Below are 22,393 nucleotides of genomic sequence, written 5' to 3' on the forward strand. Positions count from 1 at the left end.
AACCTATAAAATCAGACCAGTCCAGTTCTTTCCTCAGATGTATCTAGACAAATATGAATTGAAGTGATACTACTGGCATCACCCACATGTTTGATGAAATGGTTCCCAATGCCATCATGGAAAACAAAATACTGAGGCAAATTATGTCTAAGAAAAAGTTCTGTAATTTTTTAGAGACTGACACTGCATCAACAACTTAAAGGTGCAAACAGGCTGAAAAGAAGGTCTTGATTTTCTCTTGCGTGGAAAGCTATCTTGTAGGTCAAGAGAAGTTCAATTTTATAGAAAATTCTGATCCTAAAATGTGCACTGTTGCTTTCTAGGTCAACTGCAAGACGTTAAAAACAACCCTTCATAGAAACCAATTGTGTAAGAACGATCACCACACTCACAAGAAAAGCCATCAGATAAAATCTCCTGTTGGAAATTGGCAAATGGAATCACTCCAGCTGATTTCCCTGCCACAACCAACGTTACCTTCCTGTCTTTTACAACTGGCTGGTTACCTCCAGTCCGATCCAGAGCTCCACGATGCAAACACTGATGGAAAGTCACTGGGCTTGGTTTTTTTTTGGCAGCCCCCCCATCCTTTTCCACTTTGTGGGGGCCACAACCAGGCTGATTTCTCAGCTGGAGGGTGACGAGGTCCGTCGTCATTTCACGCAGAGCTCTGATTGTCACACCCCTCACCAGAGCCCAGCAACACCTCCACAAGTACCACAACACACAAAACATGACAGGGATCATATTTGGGAAGTTACCTGGAATTTGCACTGCTGTGCCTTCAACTGAACCCACACTGGTGCCAATCACGAAATCTGATCCGTTCGTGACTTCCGGGAGGGAAAATGATGAAGTCACAGTTTCCACAGTGTTTGGCTCCTCAGAGCTCAGTGTTGATGGCTCCTTTTGGTAGGGACTGTTCCCAGGGGCAATGCTGTTGGTTGCAATGTTAGAAGAGGTGGTTGTGATCTCCTCCTGACCAAACCAAGCCGCCTGTGTTTCTGTGACTCCATCCAAAAGCTGGGAGGGCGAGGTTAGCATTGTAACTGCTTCCTGGCCAGGTTTAAATCCTTCACTTTCGATGCTGTTGGGTGAGTCTGAAACAGTTGTGGACATGAGCCAGGGGTTCTGTCTCCCAGCAGTCCTGTCTTCCTCTTGGTGGGGATTATTGACTCTCCCTGTGGAAGCTTCAACATCTATTGTGCTGACTTTTGGAATATCTGTGCTCACTCTTTCTCCAAAACTCAGAAAAGCAGTAGGCAAGACATGTATTGATGGAGAATCTCCAGAAACAGCAGCTTCTTCCTCACCAGCTAAATCAGTTGCAGGGGTTTCTGTCTCCTCTGTCCCACCAGTTAGAAGCCTACCAAACTGAGGAGTGCTTTCTGTGCTTGTGCTGTCTGAAACAGGCTCAGGAGACAGCTCCAGCAGAGAGGATTCTGTTGTGTCAAGAAGGTCACTAGTGGGTGGTTTATATGTTGCTGTAATATCAGAACTAACCTCTTTGAAGATTCCTCCTGATGAGTGATTGGACTGATGTGAATCCCTTGATGATGATGATGATGATGTGCTTGTAATTATTACCTCAGGGTACTCAGATACTCCGTTTACTAAATGAACAGTTACTGATGATTTAGGAGTTTGAGAAACAGAATAGAAACTCACTGGATCTGTGTCCTCATACTCTGCTGATGCTGATTTTGTGTTTGTGTACACCGTGGGACGATTCCCTGCACCCTTGGTAGGTGACTCAGTTGTCAGCTGGGATGTTGGCTGTGTGGTGACAACACTTAACTCAAGCTCGCCAGTTGTCAAAGCCTTTTCTGGCTCACCAGTTACAACTGGTGTAAGAGGAGGAGCCACAGGCTGATTATCAGCCAGCTCTTCTTGGCCCATCCCAGAAAAGCCAGAGATTGTTTCACTTTGATCTGCTATTACTTGGCTGCTTGCTGAAGTACTTGGCTCATAGGTGTCTTCTCTGGGGGTGGTTACAACAGGTTTGGACTCATGAGGCACCTGAGGGCTTGCCAGAGATGGCACTGTAGGAAGGAAAATGCCCATTTCAGAGGGTTTTGTGGTGGTGAGAGTTTCTGTTGCAAAATTCATGTCATTCCCTGAACCCAAATCCACATCACCTGAGGTTGGTCTGTGCCCAGAAGTCACCAACTCTCTACTTGGTGGACTGGAAGTAGTCAGAGGAAGATTATCACCCGATCCAAGTGTCTTTTCTTTGGCTATGGAAAACCTGGGAGTGGAATAATATTTCTCCCCTTCAGCTGTCATGCTATCATCATAGCCATATGTTGACTGTGCAATGGGATTTGGCATTGTCTGCACACTTATTATATCCTCAGGCATTGATTTAGAGTGATCCATGTCTATAATAGTTGTTTCTTCCGGTGGGGTTTGCAGTCGTTCTTCAATCAGGGTAATATCACCATAAACAGAAACATTCAATATGACAGTTTTTTTGTCATCAATCATAGGAATAATTTTTTCATACAACCCAGCGTCGCTTGTTAGTTCCTCTGATGAAGCTGTCTTTGGATGAGCAGCAGATGGATGTACCAAAACCTCTGTTTCTTCTGTAAAAAGGGAGACTAGTCCTGTGATTGCAGTCTGTGATCCATCTCTCGGAGCCTCTGTGGTCATAACTTTGGAATAGACATGTCCAGGAACACTAGATGAAACATTTAGTTCCACTTTGGCTACGGTGGGAATTGAGAAATGGGTAAACATATCAGGGGAAGATGAATCTGAAACACCAACCCAGCCAGATCCTTCCCCAGAGCCCTCTGGTAATACTCTGCCCATTGTTTTTGTTGCTGATGTTACAAGAGATTGCTCTGTTTCAGGGCTGGGAGTTCCATTCAGTATAACAGATACAGGAGTTGTGCCACCTTTAATCAGAAAATGTGAATTTTCCTCTTGAGAAATAGCTTTAGACGTGGGAGTTGTCTTATCTGTTTCATTTTCTCCTCTCCTGTAGTCAGTTTCCTTTTCCTGTGGTTCTTCATTCGCAACAAAATAATGTGTGGTGTCTTCAATCTCTTTAGAGATGAAGCTCTTGGAGCTGTCCTCTGCCAAAGCTGAGGAACTGGGGAACGTGGAAGTGGGAAATGGGTCTCCAGTTTCCGGCAGCAGCTCAGCTACAGCACTTGTGACTTCTTCATTTACTTCAACATTTGCTGGAATACTTCCTCGTTCAAAGTCTTGTGTCATGTCAGTGGAAAGTCCAGGTCCCATAGTTGCAGGGTGAGAAGTTTCAGGGCTTGAGGTACTCTTGATTTTTTGGACAACAAATGGCACTACAGAGGGAAGAACAGCAAGGTCATCTCCTGACCCCTGTCCTGAAAACAGGGGATCACCAGTAAGCTCGTTATTTGACACTTTTTCTTCCTTTGGTGTCAGGAATGTTCTGGGAATATCTTTAGTAGGGAAAATGTTTTGCACCAGCTCTTCCTCTTGCTCTACAACTGTGACTGGAGAGCTTACGTATTTCCTTTCAGTTGTTGCAGCCTCAGTTGCTCTGTCATCATTAAATGGCAAAAGTATTTTTTTAACAGGTTCAGTTTCAAATTCCTTTTCGTCCGGATAAGGACTGGGAGTTGGAACATTTAAAAATCCCAGATGTTCATGGCTAGTTTGTGTACTTTTAAAGAACAGGTCTGTTGTTGTTTCTTCAAAAGATTCCGTAGCTTTTGGTGAAATTTCACTTGCCATCTCTTCCCCAGAATGTATCTCTTCCATCAAAGGAATCTTTGTAGAAAAAGTTCTCATTGTCAGCTCATCAACAGTTTTCTCCTCAGTTCTCACATCCCCTGCAGTCGCCACTGAGGTTACCTCATGTTCAGAACTGGTGACCTGCTCATCAGGATCTGTAGTGAAGGCAGGACCCGGAGGTGATGTGCTGACAGCTTGTCTGTCATCCTTTTCCCATGTTTCTGGTCTCCCAGTAGGGGCAACTGATGTTTCTGTAAATGACCCAGTGGATGAGTCTGGTTCTCCAGATCCCTGGTCAGTAACTGAGAAATGACCTCCAAGTATTTCTTCCGTAGGTCCATTAGACATGAGTTTTGTGGTGCTGCTGTCATCTTTGAATTCTTCTCCAGAGCCATGCTCAATCAGGAAAATCTTGCCCAAGGAGACAGTTGAAGAACCAACTCTTGCATCTTTGTTTTCTGTAGATTCAGCTACTGCTTTTTTACTGCCAGTACCATGTGTCACCAAGCCCTCATGAGGGTTGTTACTGACCACAGATTCTGGAGATGATGTGGTCTCACCCATTTCTGAATCGCCAGTTTCAATTCCTGGTGCAATGTGAGATGTTATTTCTTTTGTGCAACCAGATTTTATGTCAGAAGGAGCTGTGTAGGTTGGTTTTGTTTCCATGTTTGTTTCTCCTGGGGTTTTGGTACTAAACATATCCAGGGACATCTGACTTTCTACTCCAGACCCCTCTGTGAAGCTCTCTGACCAAGTACTCAAAACTGTTACGGCAGGTTCATCTGTTCTTGCATGTTTTTCATATTCTGTTGTTGCATCCTTTGGTGAAGCACCATCTGTGCTGTAAATTTTTCCTTCATACATTTCTGTTTGTGTTTCAGTGACAGGCCTCAACGGGACCGAAGTCAAAGTAGCAGACTCAACGACAAAATCTGGGTCTCCAGAACCTGGATCAATAAATGGGAAGCCAATACTTACCACTCTGCTTGTGGAACCCCCTGAAAATATGTCTGCAGGCTCTTCTGCTGATCTTTCATTTACAAAAGGCTTCTTCTCCCTCAAGAGAGGAATGGTGGTGACCTTTTTGATTTCAGAACTTACGGTACCTGGTACTGTTCTTCTGAGGGGCTCTTGACTTACAGTTCTGACTTCACTTGTAGTGCTCCCAAGTTCATTCAAATCCAAATTTTCCTCGGCAGCAGTAGCTGAATTTTGGTGACCTGCATAAAGAGTGGTGTGTATTTCTTTTTCAGTATCAATACTCTTTTCAGTTACAAGAGAACTGGCAAACACTTTTTCCGTAATTAGCTCAGACACAGAGTTGGTGGCAACAGTTACTTGAGGGCTTTGATCAAAAGCAGAAGAAGGAGTACTTATAGCACTAGGCAAAGCAGAGGTGATTCCTGAATCAGTTACAGAAAATTCTGTCAGCAGTGCTGTGCCGGAGCCCAAAGAAATGTCTTGCATTGAAAGTGTTTCTGTTACTGCTATTTCCTCTGCCACGGCTGGAGTTACAGTGATGCTATCTTTCACATCTCCAGAGCCTTCCAGCACCATAAAAGAAGCAGCACTTATCTCAGGCTTTGCTGTATGACTTGTTTCCAGAATGTTTTCACCAGGGGAATTTGCATTAAGTTTGAGAGTTGTTTTGTAATGGTCTCCAGGAGCAGGGGTTGCCTTTTCTGAAATAAGGTCAGTTACGACGTTGTCTTCCAAAGCAGGAATAAAAAATGCCTCCAGAGAAGCAGTTACAGCAGAACTTTCCACAGTAAATGGATCAGGAGAAGACGTTATACCAGAACTTTTTTCATCATCTTCCTTTCTTGACCCTGTCACAACTTCTAAGACTGAAGTGGACAGATCAGATTCAGAGGAGCCATCTCCAGAGAATTCGCTAGAAATCAAAAGCAGGTTTTTGCTATCTTTAGTGGAGCTCTCCTCAGTTCCCTGCCAGGTCATGGTCTCTCCACTGTTTTGCACAGACTGCTCGTGTGAAGAAGTGGTGGCTATTGATTTATCTGTTGTCACAACTTCAGACTCCCCACTATAGACAGGTTCTAACATTGCAGCCCCTGAGGTTGGTTGCGTGACCTCAAACGCCCCTATTACTTCTCCAGCTTTGCTTGGTTGCATAGTACCAGAAGCTTCAGATTCATTAATGATAAATGTGTTTGTCTCGTTGATTTGGGAAAAGGTTACATTTTTGGAATGTGCAACGCTTTCGATTTGGTCACTCCTTGCTTCCTCAGCTTTTGTGCTCTTAGGTGCACTGGTGACTTGCTGCTTCCCGTTGATGAACTGCAAAGCTGGAGGGGTTGTAACATCAGTAGTATTTTCACAGTCTTCATCTTCCTCAAACTCTGCATAGTTTGTAAAGAAAGGATCCAATATTATATATTCAGACGAATCCTGCACAGAGTCTGAAGTACAGGGTTCAGTCTGAGCTGACTCTGGATCAATGTGGGTTTCATCTATTGCGTGAGGAAGCATGTGGCGATTGAACAGATCCAAAAATTCATTCACCGGGTGATCTGCAAGAAAAAGAGAGCTTTTCATAATCCCTAAGTAACAGCAGACACACGAAGTACAAGCAATCCACTGGAAAAAAAAAAAAAAAAAACAAAACCCAAAAAAAAAAAAAAATCTAAAATTCAACAATTTGTTGTAAATTCAGTGTGTTCTCCTGTTGACACAAAGTTCAACTCTGCCATGGGGGGTGACTTTCTAGTTGGAGCCTCTCTGCATATTGAACACATTGGTCATTCAGTGCTGTTGATTGCCACGTGCCCTTGCTCCCAAACCCATGCCTGAGTTACCTGCTCCTACATTTTCAGCAAAGATGGGGAATGGACAAGATAAAAACCACTTTTCAGACCAACCTGCTGCAACTGGTTCCAGGGATTTAGACACTAACTGACCTCTCCCAATAACTGAACCTAGACAAAGCTAAGCAAGACAAAGTCTAAAATAAAATAAGACACAAAAAAACTCCCTCTGCATCTCCCTTTTCCTTTTGGTATAGGGTAATTCAAATCTCTAGGAACACCATAACACCTACATCAATCACTCTTCACCAGATTTGGACCCTAGGACAGTGAATAAAGTCTTACTTTACAGAGTTGCTTCTACTTGGAATTTTAAAGCATTATGTGGCAAATAAGAAAAAATATCACAGATTCAAAGGTCAACTCCCACTCAGAGGGTAACATGACTGAAGCCCAGTAATTTTCTTCTGTTTACCACTAACTGAATTATTTACATACTCCTACAGGTTGCAAACCTCTCACAGTTTTTTTCTAGGTGGCCCGGCAGATAAAGAGGAAGAAAGAAGATTAAGAAGGCAAGATTTTAGCTGCAGGAAGCCTCATGAATTCCTCCAAGATTTATGATCCCAAATTCCATATACACTTTTTAAACTTGCCCTTTCAGCACAAACATTGCTTCAAACCTTCTGTTCCAGACAATGGAAGCTATCCTAATTAAAATGAAATTTAAGAAAAAAAAATAAATTAAAAAGAAGGACACAACAGACTCAGAAACAAGCCCCATATTTCAAGCTTGGCCAACTGACTTGAAATTGAAAACTGTACTGAAATCCTATTCCATGAGTGTTTCTTTCTTCTGGATCTATGTTTATAACCATTTTGCCCAGAGGGGATTACTTTCTTGCTGGTTCAAGCTGGAATGGCCAGTGGAGCTTTGCCCACAGCTGCCAGGAGAGGATCTGAAGCAATTGACAGGACTCCTGCCTTAGAGCACTGTCAGCAACCACTGCTTCCTGAAAAAATATCTGCAGTGCATGACACAGCTCAGTTCTTAAATCAAATCTCCCTCACTAAAACCATCTACAAGTCATAAAACAATGAGAACTTGAGGTGAAGCACTCCATCAATTTGAAGTAATTCCCCTACCTATGAAGATCATTTAACCTCTATGACTACTGAGTCCTCAGAGACAGAGTCATCAGGTGATCATTCTGGAAAAGCATGTATTCAATCAAATTAAACTGACACAGAGCACGACGAAAGGTTTGTGATTCTTTGGCCTGGGCTGGCTTGTGTGTGCAAATTGACTTCACTTTGGTTTTGCAAAGGTCACAGCAGCTCCATTGAGAATTAATGTTCTAATACCTCACGCTGTGTTTACAGCTGAACTCATGAAGTATTACTGGATCTCAGCTTTGCTAAAGCTCCAGCTGAAGAATACAGAGAATAAATCACCTCCAGCATTGTTTATTTCAACTACAATGTCAAGTCTGTTCAACCCTAAGCTCGGGGCTCCCAGTGCAACCAAAAAAAGGTTGTTTTTAACCTTGTGCCTGCTTGGCTGTTGTACATTGCTCAGAGAAGCCTGGTGCTTGCCATGTGCTATGACAGCTCCATTAGATGGCTGCAGAACTGAGATTTCTCCTCTCTCCCTCATTTGTGCTTGTTGGGAGTTATTTTCTGCAATGTTTGTAAAGAATGAATGCTTTTCTCCAGTAAATTAGAAATATTTAGAAAGGCTGTCCAATGCCACAGAATAATAAATTTTCTGCAGCCATTTACTTGAGCTCTACCAGATCTGCCTTTCAAATTTTGTGAAAAGCAGGAATTTGGTAATCTCTCCAAGACTGGCAGCATGACTTTGAGGAGCATGTCTAATAACAACCCTTTCAGAATCCATGAATTTCAGCAAAAGGCCACCCTGGACACACTGAGAAACCATGTTTCATAAAAGAAGAAGTTTCAATTGAGACAGAATTTCACACCTTCCTTTCAAATCTGTGCATGCAAAAACCCATGGGAATTCGGGCAATGAGAGAGGAATGGCAAGGCAGAGCTGATAGGGAGCTCTGAGAGTCTCTGATTTTTGGTAGATTCACTATAAAATAACTGCACCCACAGGCAGAAATTGGAATGGCCAGGAAAGATGCCTTGTGCTGTGTGAACAGCTGAAGGAGGGATGTGCATAAACAACCTGGTATGCCATAAAGATTAATTATGATTTCACACACAGCAATTAAGACCATGAAACAACACATGCAGTTTTGCACAGAAATTGTACATTAAAAAAAAAAAATAGCCTGGGTGGGACTGGATGGGCTGTAATTTGTAGGAGGGCACCATGACTAACAAGTTCTGACCAACAGTGCAGAGTTTTTTTAGCAGTGCACACCTGGGAGTCCCTCAAATTAGTAGCTCACACTAAGTCATTTATGGTAGGCAATAAATTTAGTGAACAACATCTGTTCCAAATTCACCTAGAAGACAAATACAAATTCTTACACATGCAGAGATCTCTATCAGACCCTGCTTTTACTTTGTTAGCTTTTTCAAGATCTCACATGCCAGAACAATCCACATAAAAGAACCTTAGCAAAAGGTATGATATTCTGATCATAAATTTTCAGGAGGCTCTTTCATTAAATAACAACTATCTTTGGAGGGTTTTTTTGTAATATTTTGGTTTTTTCCAAGGAAAAAATAACAAGCTTTTCAGGAGATAGTAAAGAATGTAATTGATTGGTCTTTTTATTGTTTGTTTTCAATAAGAAATTATTTTCCTTCCTACAGGTTTGATTATTCCGTGTTAGCATTCAGTTTGCTCAGGGTTAAGAGCAATGAAAAATCCTCTCTAAGTCCTGAGATGGCAAATAATCTACATAATGATGGGGCTCATACATCCTTGTCAACTGGGTATAGGACACTGGGAAAAATCTACAATAAAATAATAATATAGAAGAAATATTAAAGTAGAAGAAATATTTATCTGTTGAACTTGTTTGTTAGACCCTGAGGGCAGGCTCCTGTTTATTTCACACCCATTCCTGCTGCAGGTAAACACACACACAGACCAAAGACTACCAAAAAAGAGACAAAACCAGAACTTGAAAGGGAAGGAGTTTGGCTATCAAATATGCTTATCAATAGCTCCTGGAAAACAAGACAAAAGGAGCCCTTTTTCAAAGAGGTTCTTTGTTTTTCTGGCTCCAAGTGAAGGAAAGTGAAAACAAGTAGCTAAAAAGGATAAAAAGCCAAGGGTTGTCTGCTCAGGGTGCCAACCCAAACAAGTCCTGGGAGAGATTTATCAGCAAAGCCTCTCTTGGAGGGAAGTGATGAGGTATGCCCTGGAATGGAGATGGAAAGGATAGGTATATCCAGCCTGGAGTGTTTCTTAATCCATTTAATACATCTAGATGTTGTAAATGACCTGCAAGGAGCAGGCGTCTATCTCAGTAACAGTTCCTATATGTAAGAAGTGGAAATCCCTCTGGCTACAGGGTGATTTTAGCCTGCTACTGCACATAACCACAGGGCCACAGACCAAGGTGTCATTAATTCTCCTTACAACCCTCCCAATCCATCATGGCTGGTTCCAAACACACGTCAGCTTTTCTGGATCACACAGAAAAGCTGCCTCCCTGATAATGCCTGCACACATCCAAAAATGTGTAACGTGCAGCAATATTTCTTTTCTTGAGAAGAGTTTTAATATTCTACAAAGAGCTTTTCCAAGACCATCTTTGAGGGGGCAGGCAGTAAAAGAGCATTTTCCCTCTCAAAATCCATCTGATAAGCATCTGAAGAAGAATTAATAGGGAATTAAATAGAAAACATATTATGATGTTTCCCAAACTTTCGAAACACAAAATATTTTATTCAGAAGATTTATGGTTTTGTGAAGTTCCTTTCAAAATGGGACTCCTAACATCTAATCTGGCATCCTGCAGATAATGGAATTTCACACTTCTGCAATTTGTCCACTTATTTCTTCAGAGCCACTGCTCAGTTTTTAGTGGGCAGTAGTACAGTTCAGCCCTTTGTAGAAGGACTAGAGGTCTGATAAAGCCATGAGACCTACCTAAAATGTTCTATGGACTTTAAATCACGTCCTATATTTTGACAAGAACACAGCTAAATAGGAAACAAAAAAGACATTTTATTTAGAAATCTAAAACTATTTTGGACTCATTGTTTTGAAAGTACTTCATCGCATGATGTGACAGTAACAGAAAATCCTTAATGCTCCCCATCAAGAATTCAGAACCACAAGAGAGGTTTTCATGAAAAATCAAAAGAGTCTGCATTAGTCAAATTATTTCCTGCACTTGATAAGCATAACTTTTTTGGGGTTGGCTTCAATAGAGTTTTTAGTTATTGTTGGAGGGAGCACAGAGGAGGCTCCAGCATGGGCAGAGGGATGGATGGAGCAGCTCTGCTGGCAGCAAAGGCTGGCACAGCTGCCACTGCTCACCCGGGCAGGAGAAGCTTTCCCTGAGCTCAGGGTGGCCTCGCAGGGCCTGAAGGGGCTGCAGCAAAGATGGACAGAGACAATGGCCAAGGGCTGCAGGGACAGCCCCCAGGGAATGGCTCCCAGGGCCAGAGGGCAGGGCTGGCCGGGATCTTGGCACTGAGGAATTGTTCCCTGGCAGGGTGGGCAGGCCCTGGATCCCTGGCAGTGCCCAAGGCCAGGCTGGACACTGGGACAGTGGGAGCTGTCCCTGCCATGGCTGGGGTGGCACTGATTGGGCTTTAACTCCATCCCAACCCAAAGCATTCAATTTTCTGTGGTTCTGTGAAGATATTGATAAAACACAGGTATAATTGTAAATGGCTTTCATGAGCTGTTTCAAAACTCCTGCACATTTTTGGGATGCTCATGGTGGGATCACAAAGGTTACCCACCAGAGAGAGCCCATGGACAGCTAAAATCCACACTCTGCTCCACCTGGAAAACAACAAGGAGTCCTCCTCAAAGTAGGAGAGAGTGGAGATGGTTCAAACCCTCTGAAAAACCAGTGAAGCCTCACACCTGGGTCTGGGAGAAGCTCTAGGATGAGGAAAGACTTAAACCACCTTTATGTCATGTCCTGGTTCCCCTGAACCTCAGCTCTGCCAGGAACCTGATCTGCAGTCTGCATGGATTTGAGCAGCTTTATGACCATGGCTTGCTGAAATTCTTACAGCAAGAAAAATAAAAAATCCAAAACCTCAACCACTTCCACAGGAATGTGTCAGTTTCATTGAATATATTCTGTTTTAAAAACATGGTGAGGAAATAAAAAAAGGGATTGGAAAAGCTGTGCCCAGTACAAAAAAAAAAAAAAGCCAAAAAAAAAAAAAAAAAAATCAAAACTTTCTACTAAGTAGGGTGTTCTTTCCCTTTAAGATAGTCCATTCAAAATGGAACAAAACCATTCAATTTTACAGAAATAAATCAAAATCTGATAACATCTTTTGAGCTGCTTTACTTCACCGAAGAGGTTTGGTTTTGCTGGTTTTTTTTCAATTTATATTGCTCTTTTCATTTAATTTTTTAAAAAAATAAATAAAATATTTTGAAATACAGATATTTCCTGGCCAACCAAAATTCCAAGTGTCAGCCTTTGGAATATGCAATTCCTCTAACATGTGCCATCTTGTAGCATCATTATCCCACCTAAGCATGGTCAAAGAGCAACAGTGCTCCAGGCATACCCCTTCTCCTCTTCAGGAAAAAGTAGGAATGCTGCCAAGGAGCTGGTCTAAAGGATTAAAGAAACATGGCTACTATTAGACACACCTAAGCCAAGAAATTTAAAAAAAAAATAAAGATCCAGAAATAATTAAATTTTTTATGCTTTTAATCCTTCTGCCTCACATTAACAGGACTACTATACATGATGAGGTCTGGTAAAATCCAGGTCTTGATTACTGTTCACTCTAAGTAAACAAAAGGTTTTATTTAGTTCACTTTAAAATGTTTCCCAGCTGGACATATATATTTCTAAAATTTTGTTAACTTTGGCTCCCTTTAAAAATCCTCAGGTAGGCAGGACAGGTTTCAATAATTTGAGGTTTGGATTGTTTTGGGGCTTTTTTAACCTTCTAAATTTTACCAAAATTTACATTTTGTTCTCACTCTGAGAGTCAAAAGAGATTATTACATTACACACATATATATATAAATTTACTTTGCATAAAAGTCTCAATGATTCAGGTAAACTGCTGGGAGAAAGTAATTGTAAGGAGTGACTTTTGCACAGCTGGCTGGGTAGGAGCTGAAAGCAATTCAAGGTGGGTGGTCAGTCTTGCCTACTGAAATTCACTTATCCAGTCCATCTGCTTTACCATATTTGGGGCTTTTCATGCAAAATCCATGAGTATCCCTTTCTGGCATGTTCCTGACCTGCAGCCTTTTTACAGACAGGACCCCAGGCTGGAGCTGGAGGCCACAGCCAGAGGCACCTGTGGAAAGTGGGTGTCACTTAGGAAGACATCTGCTCTGCACAGGGCTCTGGGCTCCCTCAGCCCTGCCAAACTCCAAAACAGCAGACAGGATGATGCAGAAACCATGTCAGAAAGAAAGGAACTGTTTTATTATAAAAGCATATCACGGAGCCCTCTGGCAATTCCTGGTGTTTCCTTTGTTCTTCTCCCCCACCCGACAATAAATTTGTTAAAAAGAAGCAGACTGAGTGAAATGTCAAGTTGTTAAAAATGGCAGCTTTGCCGTGAGCCCCAGCACGGGCAGGGTACAGCTCCCTGGATAATGCCTGCACATTTGTCATGCAACATTCTGAGGGCAGTCATTCCCACTTCCTTTCTGCTCCAATATGTCACTGACAAAACACAACTCCAGCCCGTGGAGCCTCCTCCTGAGCACTCCTGGGCGTGAGCATCCTTCCAATGACAACATTTCTCCCACTGCCTACAGAGAAGACAATTCTAAAGCTCTGCAGGGCCAAACAACCCAAACCCAAACAACTGCCATGCAATAAATCACTTTTCTCCAGATGGAACCCAAAACAAAGCAAGGAGTCAGACTGTATCTGACTTAGCTGGTGTGTCTGGGCGTGTGTAGAGGGAAGTCCAACTCTGCAGGAAAAGCTGGTTGGGAAAGAAGCATCTGCTCACCAGAATGACTTCATCCTTTATTTCATGTGTGATATTCCATGACTGAGGCGGAAACACTGAGGTATCAATGAATTTTGGGCTTTCCTGTGCCCCTCCACCACCATCCTTTCATTACATTTACATCCTGCTTAATTGGGAGAATGTTTCTGTCATGACAAAGCTGGCACAGGAAAGAACCAGTTCTGGCCCTACCAATATGGGGAGAGAGTGTCCCCTCCAAGAAGAATCAAAAACTGACCTACCACAACATAAATTTGGGCAAAAGTCAGAATACTACACTTAGAATCTCAAGGCAAATGCCCACCCTCTGACTGCACCTGTGGCTGCTTAGGGCTGAAAGGAATATTCTTTCCTCTCTTCCTTTTTCCAGTAATACTGGAAAAAGGAACCATTTGGCATCAGGGGAAAAAAAAAAAAACCAACTTACAGTGCACTCCTTAATGTGGCAGTTTGGGGAAAAAAATAGATTGACATCATATTATTTTAGGAGTAATAAAGGTTGGTTTACGTACAAGGCATGTATTAGATTTTTCTTTCTTGATTTGTCTCACGAGAGGAATTTTGTGTGGAAAAAATAAAGCCAGAGAATATTTTACAGTTGAAGCTCTAAAACAGACAGTGGTGTTTGTGTATGTGAGTGCATGTGTATGAGAGGAGGAAGAGAAGAAAGAGGAAAACAGCAAGAAAAGGAAAAGGGGGAGGGAGGGAAGGAGGGAGGGAAGGAAGAGAAGGAAGAGAAGGAAGAGAAGGAAGAGAAGGGAGGAAGGGAGGAAGGGAGGAAGGGAGGGAGGAAGGGAGGAAGGGAGGAAGGGAGGGAGGGAGGAAGGGAGGGAGGGAGGGAGGGAGGGAGGAAGGGAGGAAGGGAGGAAGGGAGGAAGGGAGGAAGGGAGGAAGGGAGGAAGGGAGGAAGGGAGGAAGGGAGGAAGGAAGGAAGGAAGGAAGGAAGGAAGGAAGGAAGGAAGGAAGGAAGGAAGGAAGGAAGGAAGGAAGGAAGGAAGGAAGGAAGGAAGGAAGGAAGGAAGGAAGGAAGGAAGGAAGGAAGGAAGGAAGGATACAGAATGTCTTTTTCCTAAGAACTGAAGCTCTGATGACAGTTACCCCACCTGCTCCACCCCAAAATGCTCTTTTTACAGCTATCTGGAGGAGTTTATTCCACTCATCATGATGATTTTCTGGCATTTTATCCCCTACTATTTCTCAAGCATTTTTTCATGTACCTCATAAGCACACTTTTAATTTAATGCCTGCACAAGCCCACTAGTCGTGCAGCAAGCAACCAAAATCACATTCTTTAGCTGCAGTCCCTGCACTTTTGGGGCATTATTTTGAGCTATTACTCATGTGGAAACACACAATCTTTTTCCCATGGCAAATTTATTTTTTCTGTTGAATTTTTCTTCATTGAAATATGACTAAAATTTTGTTTGGGGCAAACCAGTCTTGGCATGTGCAAAAGTAATTGAGTTGCTGCAGAAGTGGCAGTGATAGCTCAAGGTACTGCAGTGTCTTCATAACTTCTTAAATGCAAGTGAGTATCAGAATTCATAATTAGAGTGAATACATACATAGATATTGATATATGTGGCAAAAGGATTTTTGCATATAGATCTGAGTCCTGTATTTTGCAAATATTACTCAGCAGATACAGAGTGGATTCTGCAAAACTTTAATGGATTATTCTCAGTATCATCCCTTACTTCTGAAAAAAAAAAAAAAGGTGAAAATTTTATAAATTTATTTACAGGTGTTAATAAAATTGTTTTGGTTATAAAACACCTGAAGCAGCCTAGGGATAAACCAGAGGTTCTCAGTTAAATCAGCATAAGTCTGTAGGCTCCCCTCTGCTGCAGCTGGAGTGACACAAATGTGTCCCTCCACCAGACACAATTTCAAACAGTGCCTACAGAACTTGAGCGTTTGTTTAACCATAGAATCACATATTTTTTTCTCTCAGTAACTTTTTTCATCTCAGTTTTCTTTTTTGCTTTGTTTTGTTTTTCCCGGGCAAAACTGGAACGTTTGTTCTGGAAAAATATTCATTTGTTTTTACGAACAATTTGAGGGTTTTTCAGAAAAGACACTTCTGTTGGACAGCACTTGAGAACAAAGGTTTTACACCAACTACAGCTAAAAATAGATGCCTTGCTGTGGTAATGTTACTGCACCACTAAAAATCAGCAGAGGGAGGCATATTTTTGACTATAAGGTACTGCCACAAGCCCCATCCTGTGCTAACATGGTAATATTGCTGCAGAATTAGTTCTCACCTGGCAGGCTCTGTATGTGGTCAGAATAAACTGAGAAGAAAGGCCAGGAAGCCAAACAATTCAATTAAAGTGTGAACAAATTGAAGAACATTTTGGGTTAATCCTTGGTCCTCTCAGTTGGACCAAGTGCCCACTGCATTTCCCAAGGACTCATGAATTTTGCTTCTAATGTTCACTATTTAACTAGACATGTGACTGGAAACTCACTACAAGCCAGAGTAGTCAATATATAAGTAAGCCCAGAATCATTTTACTCACCACTTTCAAGGAAAAAAAAAGCAATGGTTTAGGAAAAAAAATCCCACAATGAAATAGAATCAAAAATCTCAGTGCTATTCTGTGTACATATAGGCACATTCTTTGCTGCTATTCTGGCAAAAACCAACAAAAAAATTACATCAAATATGTGGAAATTCCTTTTCTAATGCCAAAAAACCTCCCACTGAAACTATGGGATTCCTGCTTGATGAGGTGCTGCACGTAAAATCCAAGAGTGTGGTTTAAAGTTAAAAACTAATATTTCTTGTGCACTCTTTGAGCTAATGATGGGTATCAAAAAGTTAATGAAGTATAGCAGAGGTAATACCTAGGCAAGCAGGGACTAGTGGAAGATACTCCTGACCAGGAATGAAATTCCAACTGTTTTTCTCTTCCTCAGGAAGCAGAAAGTTTTCATACTGAATTCTCCTCATTTAAGAAAAGCAGTAATACAAGGCTTGTCAGAAAATTCCTAATGATCTGAGCAGCTTGGGAAAAAAAAATTATAAAGAAAGATTGATAACTTCAGCAACATGTCCCCAAAGACAACACAAAATATTAACCAGCCACTCTGCACACATCCTCACTTTTCACAGGAAAACATTCTGAAAGACACCAGTGGGTATTTTGTATCTTATTGATCAAATTCATCACTTAATCACTTCAAAAACTGAGGAAGGTTTAAAAGACTGGCTGGATTAGCAAGGATTAATCCACTCATTAAACTGAAAATGTGCAAAAACAACTGCATAAAAAGACCACTGAATATTCCATACTAAGACAGCTACAATCTGGACACATTCAGAAAAGTTTGCTACAGAAAAACACTTTCCTCAAAAAAAAAAAAAAAAAAAAAAAAAAAAAAAAAAATTAAGTCATATTGCATCACCATGTAAAAGACAGCTCATCTTTTCTGCAGTAGGACTTTTTAAGGCTTTTTCCACATGTAAACAAAACCTCTAAAAGGATTCCTGTTCCTCACAACAGAAGTATGAAAAACTACATTGTACCTATGAATAAAATTCCTTCATTTCTCTCATGAATAAACAAAGGGGCACAAGAAAGCTGGAAATGTGTAATCCCTATGTCTAGATCTGAGACGTCTCCTTGGATACAATGCAAAAACAGCAGGGAATGTGTAGGCATCCTCTGAACAGTATTTAATGTGAGGGCACTGTTCCTTGTATCTATGGAAGTCTAGAAAGGAATGTGGAAAGAGAAATTATTGTTCTATAATAAGTCTTTCTTCAGGAAGAGTCAGCAATAGTGGCCCAAAACTTGTTAATTTAGTTTTAGCTTCTTGTGAAAATTTGTAAGTATCAAGTTTCAGCTCTGTTGGATATGGGGCTGGTGGGGTTGGTTTGTTTTTGTTTTTCCTTTGTTTTGAGAAAAGGAGAAGCGCACAAAAAAGCTTGAATTTATTAAAATTACTTGGTTATTAGTTTTGCTTTCCTACAAGGCATCACTGCTGTTCTGTTTTAAATACAATTTATATGGGATGGTGTACAACCTATTTTAAAAAGCCCTCCATATCACCAGCTTAAAAAAAAAAAAAAGACTATTCTAATATAGAAAAACCCCAACTGGTTTAGTTAATAACAGATCTACCATTCTGGATTGAACTCAAATGCGTTCTGAAGAAAAATAATCACCTAATTGTACAATGACCCAGAATCTGCAAAGTGTTATGAAGACATTGAGATGCCTACTGTCCCCACATCCCCACCACAGCTCTGCTCTCAATCACCTCATTGGAATTATTGTGGTGTAATTACACTGGGGAAGATGAAATCAGGATCTGGCCGCGTTGCTCAGCGTTTAACACTTCAGTTACTCCAGGCACAGGAAGAACGTGGCCAACTCTACAGCAGGTTTTATGAGTAATAGAGAGAGTTTGGTCATTCAGGATGTGAAAATTACTCCAGTCAGACCTGCCTCCCTGGGAAGTGAAGTTTAGGACACGACAATTGATAAGGAGACAAGCCCGGCCCTCCATTAGGGAAAACAAAAAGAAAAAAAAAAAAAGAGGATATTCTGCATTTAATAAGGTGGGAAATTGGTCCTGCCCATGTGAGGCCACTTTTGCTGTTGCTTCAAGATCCCACCAGAAATTAATTCAGGTCAGCCTAGCTGCAAGACAGCAGCTTTCCTGACAACAAACATGGTTTGAAATAGGTCCTATAAAGAAACCATGGCTTTCAGTAGCATATACCCTTCATTTGGGGTAAAAACAAATGGTGATTTCAGCACACAAAAGGCAAAATCTCTTCCCCCTCAGAAGTCTCTCTAACACAATAATTAGCAAAAAAGACACACCAAAAATTGCACCTAGCTCACGTGTGTATACCACAAATAATGATGCCAGAGAGATTATTTGCCAGCGAGCACAAATAAAACACCTTAAAGGAGAACCATGTGGGTACAGATGAAGAGACATGCAAACCTGGATGCTGCAGACTTTCAGGCTGCCTCTTGCAATGCCTGGAAGAGGCCTTGGTCACCCCAACAGCCCCAGCCCCTGGGGCAGAGCCAGCATCTCCCTTCCCTGCAGAGCACCAGCACATTCCCACTCTCCCAGTCACACTCCCCCCGCAGGAGTCACCAAAAACGGGGGCTGAACAAGGGGACGTGGTCATTCTCTGAGACTGAGCAGAGAAATAAAAGTATCAAGGGATAACTGTCAGGAAGAAAAAAGACCTATTCAGGCTAAAGACAATGCTGGCAAGAATAAACACGGGTATAAACTGGCCAAGGAGCAATTCAGGCTAGATATTAGAATCAGGCTTAAACAGAGCCATGACGATCTTTGACAGCCCTCCAGAAGGAGCTGTGAAGACAAGAAGATTAAATGAATTTTAAGGCAAGGCCTAGGATGGACCTGAAAAGACTCTATTCTGCCTCCTTTGTTAAGGTTTATGACTATGACTCATTACCATCCTGCATTTCATTCAAATTTGACTTGCCCTCTCGCACTGCTAAGACAGAAATATGCATGTCAGAGAATTACATGTTGGAACACAAAGGTTTGTAACCTCTTTCCATAAAAATCCACATCCACAAAGCACAAGCTCCTGCAATTTCACTCTCTTCAAAGCTGGAGGGGACAAGAAACCAGACAGAGCTGGTGTGACTCCCAGGGTCCAACAAACACTTTGAAACATATTCACTAAATAAAGACTTTTAAATGTCTCCAAAAAACGCAGGTGTGCAAATTACTCCTGATTCAGACAGGAGTTATGTTTCCAGCATCTCCTCAACCACTGTTAAACAACACCCCCACAAGCATTTTTCAGCTCATAAAAGCTTTATGAGCTGAAAAGTTCCTTCAGGTTTGGTTGATTTTTTTTTTTTTTCCTTTTCCAGCCGCTAATCCATGACCTTCCAGCACCAGCAGCACTAGGAAACATCAGAGCTGTGAGGACACAACAGGGCATGAGGTGGCAAATTCTGCATCCTCATAGAGAAGGACAAAATCCTGTGTCCCATCTGATGCCATGGGAAGCTGTGCACGTGGTAACACCTCACACTGCAGGGCTGTTTGGCTTCCTCACTGTCATGATTCCAAGGGAAAAGCTCCTGGTTCCACTCCAGTGGATGAAGGTCCTAGGCCCTTCCATTCTGAAACACATGTGGGGCCCTTTTAGTAGCATGAAAAGGGATGTTTCCTCGTGTGCAAGGATGTTTTCCTCATTAATTGAAATACCTCCCTGAGATGTGCCCATGGGCTGCCAGAAAAAACAATGCTTACTACCCAGATTAATTTGTGCACCTACCTCACGTTTGGCCACATGGGAATGTGTGGATTGTTTCTACATTTTCTCAATGAAAACTGCTGTATTCCTACAAAAATGAACAGCTTTATCTGTTGAGCTCTGTGTTCTTTCTTATCAGCTCTAGAACATGTCCTCCAGAATTCAAACTGTTTGACCTTCCACCAGGCCTTCAAATTACTTCTTTTTCCCATGCCTTGTTTTGTTTTTTCTTTTAATCTAAAAGTAAACTTCCTTTATGAGAGTTTTCATTGACTGCAAGCATGCATTTTAAAAGCTAGGAGTAAAGCTATTTATCTCTAGAATAAGAAAAGAAGTCCTCTAGGAGAACCATCTTCTGGTCTAATAAATGTAAAGACTTAGAAATGATTATTTAATATCACCTTCCAGTTCCTGTACTACTTTATCCAAAAGGGGATGTGTGTTTGAGACAGAATAATATCCTTGGCACTTTATTTAACTGAATTTAACTCCACACCTTTTGAGCGCAGCTTCAGCCTGCTGCAATAATGAAGAATAATATCCCCTGAAATTCCATACATCCATAACACATTCCATATATCAACAGCACCTTCCAGCCCAAAGACTTCAAGGCTATTCAGAGAAGTTGGTGCCAGTCTGGGGAGGGTTTGAGAAGGAGGAGGAAGGACCAAGGAATCCTTCCTGCCTCTCCTTCCACCTGTGCTTGGCCACAGGTGAGCTCACCTGAGCCAGGGCTGCTCCCACCACCACAGGCTCTCTGTCCTGCTTGATGGAAACTGCTAAAAAAAATCTCAAAATCTCAAGAATTCACACATTTAGCACAGCCCTTCTCTTCCATGTGGAATGTAAAACACTGCTCCTGCCTAACAAAGCCTAATGGCACCTCCATGGAGCACTTAAATATTATTGTGCCCACGCTGTGGATGGCAAATGGAGCTGCAGGGAGCAATATTCAGCTGTGTAATAGCAAGGTTTTTATTGTAATTGAGTGATAGGAAACAAAACATAGTGCTGAATTTCTGCTGAGCCCTGCCTCACTGTTAAACTGTTGCTTCTGGCAAAAGCTGAATAACAAGGAGGTGAAGAATGAGGGGGAAAGAATAATCTCAGAAATAGTTCCAGCACTTCTGCAAACACAAAAAGGAAAATATATTCGTTTATAGACAATGCCATCTATATATAACCTCTCATTATAATTCCTATTTGAAACAGTTATTTTTTGAAGGGCTTTGGTAAGCAAGCTGTCCTTTCTTAGGAGGCACTTTTGGACTCTTGACTTGAAAATCAGTGAAGGCCTTTGTTTATAAACCTCACAGATTAACTTTATCTAAAAATGCTAAACTGTATTACCTTGAAAACATGCCAAAGGAGGAAAAACCTTTGTTTTATCAGAGATGTAATGATGTAAACTCTATTTACAGTTTCCGAAGAGCTAAGAATAAAAAGCCAGAAGTACAGTTTATATAGTTCTTTATGATAGTGGATCAATTCTCAAAGAAGAAGTGATAGAATAAGAAGTTAAACTACATCCTAGTGAAAGGCATATGTTGGTAATATTTGCCAAATTCATTCCTCTTCATTACTCCCTATACGCATTTTCTTCAGCACAAAGAAAAATTTATGGACTAAGGAACAATGAGGGAAACTGGGCATGACAGGATTTTTCAGATGCTGTCTTTCATTTCTGTAGCAATAAAAGAAATCAATCCAAACCCTCTGAGAGAATAAATCTTTGGCAGTTCTAACTGAATTTGGGGTCAGTAGGTAGAGGGTGCCTTTAGTCTGTGGATAAGCTAAGTGGAGGAATTACCACTGCCAGGGTCTGAAAACAGAAAAATGAAGAAAATTCCTTTTTAAAATTGCACTAGACACATGATGAGGCTCTCTGTGTTTAAAGAGAACACAGACAGTGCCATATGACAAATTTAAAAATATTTCAAGACAATAAACTTTTTTCCTCTCCTCACAGACTAAATAATTCTTAAAGGCAGATTTTTAAGGATTTGTAACTTTATGTCTGCTTGCACACACCCTGACACATATATGCATAGCTGTATGTGGGAAATGCATGCACAGCTTTGAAAGTTTGTGAAGATGAAGAAGACAAACCCTAAAGAAAGTTTGTCCTAAGGATCTGATCACCCAAGGCAGAGTAAGAAGGAACAGCTATGAAGACATCTGCACACTCTGTCCTTCAGATAATCCACTTTGAACCAAATCCTAATTTAATGAAACACAGTACCCACACTAATCTGGGAAAAAAAAAAAAAAAAAGAAAAAAAGAAGGTGTAAAATGAGGCTCTTCTCAAAGTAGATGCAGAGAAATCCTACACCCACACCCTTCCAAACCATCCTACTTCTTCCCATCACCTGGAACACACAGCTGCCCAGCACAACCCACTCTCCTGTAGGAAATAAACTGTAGCACAACTCAAAAATCTAATAGGAAAAAAAATATCACTATTACCTAGTCCAGCTACTCATCATTAAGTCAAATTAAGTGAATTTC

General features: G+C 41.4%; 1 protein-coding gene across 4 annotated transcripts in view; it reads right to left on the reverse strand.

Annotated features, from left to right (window-relative positions):
• Positions 1 to 22,393, reverse strand: part of VCAN (versican) — a 187,789-nt gene that overhangs the window by 28,737 nt on the left and 136,659 nt on the right. For all 4 annotated transcript variants that reach the window (XM_059873230.1, XM_059873229.1, XM_059873231.1 and 1 more), the window contains one exon: positions 762 to 6,260. In XM_059873230.1, the coding sequence (XP_059729213.1) occupies positions 762 to 6,260 (5,499 nt within the window). The remainder of the gene's footprint in view (positions 1 to 761; positions 6,261 to 22,393) is intronic.

The sequence above is a fragment of the Haemorhous mexicanus genome, chromosome Z, assembly GCF_027477595.1.
Source record: "Haemorhous mexicanus isolate bHaeMex1 chromosome Z, bHaeMex1.pri, whole genome shotgun sequence".
Lineage (NCBI taxonomy): Eukaryota > Metazoa > Chordata > Aves > Passeriformes > Fringillidae > Haemorhous > Haemorhous mexicanus.